Source organism: Papilio polytes, unplaced genomic scaffold (genome assembly GCF_000836215.1).
Source record: "Papilio polytes unplaced genomic scaffold, Ppol_1.0 DF823901.1, whole genome shotgun sequence".
NCBI lineage: Eukaryota > Metazoa > Arthropoda > Insecta > Lepidoptera > Papilionidae > Papilio > Papilio polytes.
This window is the reverse complement of record NW_013525303.1, coordinates 330,857-336,980: the sequence shown is the minus strand read 5'-3', so window position 1 is coordinate 336,980 and position 6,124 is coordinate 330,857. Positions and strand designations below refer to the sequence as shown.

Sequence of the window (6,124 nt, the reverse complement as noted above, 5' to 3'; positions counted from 1 at the left end):
CTAGTAATACCTATTGTAAAATATGTCGTTCGGAGTTTTTTCGTTTACGAGTACCATTATATCCATACTATAGTTTTTTTTAAGTGGCAAACATATACGCGGCCCCCGGAATTTGCCAAAATAGCGAAGTGACCGCCATACATAGACTATCATATTTGTAGAAGCGTTGCCTTTAATCAACAGAGAAGGAGACGCACAGATATAAGATATTTCCCATACTGCGTCCTATCAAACTTCTCTTTTCCATCATTTCCTTGTAAGAAAAGGGTCTAAAAGGGAATAGCATTAAAATTAGGCTGCCCACATACTCATCAGACAGCAATAATTGCTATCACTAAACACGTTTCTTGGTCGTATTGTGCACAATTGTAAGGCGAGCATTTAAACGAAGATCAAAGGTTTCTTCCCCTGTTAAAAATGTGTATTATTATTAATGTGGTGTGAACAGACACCGCTCCAATACATCCGCGGGCATGAGCACCTCGTACTGGAGAGTGGTGCTGAGGCTGCAGACATCTTCGCACAACAACACCCTTGCGAACCAATCAAGCGACGTGCCAGCGACCCGTGAGTTTTTTTTTCAGTCCAATAACTAAAAGACAACGATATATGACTGGAATTACGTCATTGCACTATCTCAGTGATATCATGAAAAAAGTAACGTTTAAAAGTGTTCTATTACAATTACTAGCTTTTGCCCGCGACTCCTTCCGCGGGGAATTAAAAAAAATGAGTAGCCTATGTGTTCTTCCAGATTATCCTCTACCACTATAGCAAAGTTCATTGAGATCCGTTTAGCAGTTTAGGCTGCAAACTCTAACAAACCATCATCAACCATCTATCCATCTAAACTTTCGCACTTATAATATTAATTAGATTTAGATTATGTGCGGAATTTTCTAGTTTTAGTGAAAAACGTGTTGGTTTTAGGTATTTCAATTTTAGCAAGTAAAAAGTGTCAAACTAACTACTGTTAAGAATAAAATTAGTACTGCGCTGTAGGATTGGCGCAACACTAGATTATCGGCGTAGACGTAGACATCTCTATCTGACAGCTGTCAAATGTCAGACGTATTAAAATAGCGCGCCATCCTGGCGGGATCTCTAGATCTAAGTTTTCTTATTAATTACGCTACTAACAATTATATTAATTATTATTTAATTATTAAAACTAGATAATAATATTACCAATAGCTTATACCGATGTAATATGTAGAAAAAAGACAACTATCAAATTAAAAATATCACCAATCTGTTTTTGTTAAAATCTTTTCCGGATGAAATCTGACAACAAAGTATATTTGTAGTTCAATTACAAACCACAAATCCATTAACGAGTTCCGGTTGGTTTAAAAAGCCGTCGAGCAAATATCAAACCTGTACGCCGGACAATAATCGTCCGGCGCAGGTGAGTGTTCCGGACAGGCAATTTGTCCCGCGGGAACTCTCGCGAGGCACCTCCCCACCGTTAACCTCACACCTCTATTATAGTGGTGTCAAAGATATAACGGTTAATGTAACTGCTATTTTATCACATAGCAAACTGTTATTTTACTATAGTTTTGTTGTCAAAGCACACGTAATATTTTACATACATATTTCGTTTTAAAAGCTTTAGGTTAGGAAATTTACCAATTTAAAAATAAAATGTAACGTTTTTAGAAGAAAATTTCATAGAAGCAAATGCATTTCAATCAGTTAGAATCATTTAACATGTTTTATGATTGGTTAAATAACACATTTCCTTAAATAATAACACTTTCCATAATTTAACTTAAAAAAAACGAATAATAGCGTTAACGCTATTAACGCTACCGTTAATAGGGTTGATGAAAAACGACGCTATCATAATGTAACATCCCTATATGTCAAGCACACGTCGTGTGGCGGGATAAAGTTTTTTGCTGTTTGTCGTGACGTGACGTTTGGGTGAGGACTCGACGATTGTCCCTAAATTGCCTGTCCTAGTACAAATACCACAATTTCGTTATTAAATAGAAGCTTGTTATTGACGTTTTATTGTAAATCATTTCAGCTGTGGATGGAAACTATTGTCAGAATTTATTTTTCGACAAAGCTCTCTAGTCGAAAATCTAATTTACTTTTTTTTCGGTTGACATTTCAAATTACTACGTGTAAAAAGTTATATATCACAATCTAAGTTTTACCATACATCATTTAAATTACCTTTCATTTAAAACTAAAAACTAATTTCAATTTCTAATTAACGCCTGTCACTAAAATAATAGCAATTACTACAGTCAGAAGTTTGATCGTCAACTAATTGCCGCGCGGCAGCCGGCAGGCGCTTGTTCACCGCGCCTCAGACACAGCCGCGCACGACATATGTTTTAACAACTATATCTAAACTACCAACAGAAAGTTTTGAGTTTGCCATATCAATACATCATTAGGAATTTATGTTTATTAATTTAATTTTAAAAGTGTTAAAATCACATCGGGTCTGGAGGTTTTAATAGATTTGTGGTGGTATCTAAATTATGCCTTATTTTTTCTATCTAGTGTTTTATTTACTAAAGACATTATTGTAGCTTTTCAGCTTACAATTAACTCTGTAGTGTTTACTTATAATTTTCTAAGAGTTATTTTCTAATCACAAGCTACTATCATCACTAATCAAAAGCTTTACAAACTTTTCCGATATTCTATCCGTTGTTAGGCCTAACTTATCGACATTCGTACAATTTGGCACAACGACGTAGCTTTAAATTCCGACGGGGGCACTCGTTGGCCCCATGTGCGTGGAGTTATGCCCCCGCAAAATTATTAGAACACGGGACCGCCGGTTCGTTGCCGTAACTTTGCCAAACGATCCTACGTACACCATGTGCCTTTTCCATTTTGAGTTTTACAAGTTTGTCTATACACGTTTTTCTCCATACCGACATTATTGTAGCGCCTTTATAAAACTATCGGCATACTTTTATAATTAATAATTGCTCTTCAATCTTGAACAGGCGCTGAATTTTATTTTACTTTTAGTTATTAAATAAAAAATAATTTCCCTACAACAATAACTTAATATTTCTTATCTTGTTTTTACTTCAAAAAATATGAATGTTATTTTCGTACAAACTATTATGGCTAAAATCACATACAATCGTTTGTTGGCGCGTGTTAATAGCTAGCCGTTAGCGGAGCACAGACTCATAATGAATTGAACGCAATCCAAACGCGGCCATAGATTACTATCGGCGTTTAAAACGCAGCGCACAGACAATGCGTGCTGATCGGCCCCACTCCATTGTATACGGGACATGACACAAGCGGTAGCGGGATTTTTGTTAAGCAATTAATTATTATTCACCGTAAGCTGCTGTTGTGCTATTACTAAATGTTTTAGGACATCTTTTGTGGTGAGAAATAATTTAGTAACGAGATAAAGTTTTTGGGTCACCAAACAAACACGACTTCGTAGCGCCATCTAGTAAAATTATCAATGAATTAGTAAAGCACGACGCTTTCAGTTGTTATTTTAGACCACAATTATTTATTTCTATTCTCAAAACATTTAACACAAAGTTCAGCTTTGTCTTTCGATTCTATTGTCGTTAAAAGCATTTATAACGAACATTCTATGAATTCAACTCTTTTTGTTAAGAAGTTCCGATAACTTAGAAGTGGCTTCAAACAATAAATTCCTTTGTCTTATTGATTCCTTTATGTTGGTGTTTTTAATCTGTATTGTTCTTTATTAATTAAACTAGCTGTTCCCGTACGGCTTCATCCGCATGAAATTATGATAATTTTATTGAATTGTTTACATTTGTCAAATTATCAATAGCAAATGTCAAAACGACATGACTTGACAAACCTTAGCAATCTTTCTTTTTTGATGTTGGCAGCAACTTATGGTCTCTTTCCCACATTAGGGTCTTTATCGAAAACATTTACCCCTTAAGTGTAATGGCGTGAAAATATATAGCCTAAAGCATGACGTAAGTGTAGGGCTTTTTATTAAAATAAGAATTATTCAAAAGTATGCTGTAACTGCTGACATCTTAGGCAACAAAGAAGTGTGTGTTTACGCTTTATTATAATAGTATAGATTACCACAGTCTATAGATTATTCTAATATTATAAATGCGAAAGTTTACATGGATGGATGGATGGATGTTCGTTAGAGTTTGTAGCCTAAACGGCTGAACGGATTTCGATGAAATTTGGTATAAATGTAGAGGATAGTCTGGAAGAATATCTATGTGTGCTACTTCATTTTGTTTTTCTTTAATTCCACGCGGACGGAGTCGCGGGCAAAAACTATAGAATACATTTTAAACTTCATTTTCAGATTTTACGAGGCGTCTCAATCGAATGGTTCACATGAAGAGTTCCCGCCGCAGGCCAAACGAGCGCCCTCCAACCTCCTGCTGAACCCTTCGCCTTTCCTCTGTCCGTTGCCTAGCAACGCCAGTCTGTTTGACTACGGACACCCCTACCCTGTCTATCATGGCGGCCAAGAACCTGCTTTTGAAAGGAGAGATGGTAAGATTTTGCAGAAACAAACTTCTTTAGATTTACAGAGATACAGAGAAATGTTATTTTATTAATTATTTCATTTTGTTCTTAGATTTGTATTAATATTTAAGGCTGTCTTAACTCAGAATTATAATTATTTTAACACAATTATGTATAAATAATTTACAGGTTATAAACATCAAATCGAATGTTATAAAATCTGTTTTGTACAGATGTATAATTTATTGCCTTATAAATTGTTTGTGCATGACAACCTTTGTAAACTCGCCGTTGTTGTCTCTGGTTGGTTTTGACAGATGACATTAGATTTTGGCGCGCGCGAATCCGTAATTAGGATTTTTATTTTAACACACATTTTTAAAAATAGAACATAAAAGGAACTTATATTTACAACTATTTCAGCGACCTTTTATAATAGGTATTTGAGTGGAGGAGCGTTGGTAGAGCCAAATTAATTATTGTTTAGTAAAATAACTAAAGCTGCCCATTCAAAATAATAATAATAGATCAGTTCCGTAATATACGTACGACTAGCTGTTGCTCGCGACTTCGTCCACGTTAAAATATAGCCTACGTTACGTGAAAGAATTTTTGATATTGACCCATTAGTTTTTGAGTTATTTCAATACATACGATAATCCAAATCTTCCTCTTTTTAACATTAGTATAGATGTATAAACGTATAACCTTTCTGCAGGTGGCATATCAGTGCGCGACGTGTCTTCTATGAACGCGTCTCTGGGGGAGGCTCGGGGGGGCATCGGGGGTGGCAAGGGGGATGACGAGTGGCGTAACATCAACACCATGCTTAACTGCATCCTTAGCATGGTAGAGAAGACCAAGCGCGCACTCGCCATACTGCAGCAAAGAGGTACAGTCAGCAACATTGGCGGTGTCACACTTTTAGATTAAAAAAGTACTTTCAAAATAAGACCTGATAATTATTAATACTAGCTTAGTATTAGACAACATACAAACTAATAATGTAAAATAAAAAATGATTTTAACAAGATATGTTGAATCGATTCAGAAATAGAGCAAACAAAAACTAAATTATTACATCCCACGAGAATCATAACTATTTCCACGAAATTTTATCCCTATCCTTATAGCCGTTTAGGCTACAGACTCTAACATCAATCCATCTAAACTCTCGCATTTATAATATTACCTAGATTAGTTGGCGTAAAACATGGCCTAAGTTAGAAGCGAAACGCCCTAATTTAAATATTTATGAGTCGTTGTAGTTAAAGTTAATGTTTGTTTAGGAATGGAGTCAACAGAGAGCAATGAGATAAAGCGTGCAGCGAATGAGATAATGGCGTCTGCAGTCAGACAGACTGAAGAGCGCGTCGCTGAGGTCAGAAGACGAGCTGAGGATGCTGTTAATCAGGTAAAACATTGCAATATGGAACTTCTCAACTTCTAAAGGAAGCCCTTGGCTTTTAAAAACAGAAATTCTAGTTAAGAAATAAAAGCAACACGAATGTAGTTGTACTTTGTCTGCAATAAAGGTTTTCTTATTCTTAAAAAAGCTACTTCAGATCATATCGAGAGTATCATTATATCAATTGAGTTGGTTCATTGTCATCAGTTGTTGTGTCGATGTCAGATATTTCGTCAT

At 35.6% G+C, this 6,124-nt stretch overlaps 1 protein-coding gene across 1 annotated transcript; it reads left to right on the top strand.

The window, feature by feature from the left end:
- The first annotated feature begins 376 nt into the window (after positions 1-376).
- LOC106102795 (protein CBFA2T3) lies at positions 377-5,929 on the top strand. The gene is made up of 4 exons (XM_013282379.1): positions 377-567; positions 4,313-4,506; positions 5,198-5,371; positions 5,769-5,929. The coding sequence occupies exons 1-4, from the start codon at positions 434-436 to the stop codon at positions 5,927-5,929; spliced, it is 663 nt and encodes a 220-aa protein (XP_013137833.1). The 5' UTR covers positions 377-433.
- The last annotated feature ends 195 nt before the right edge of the window (positions 5,930-6,124 follow it).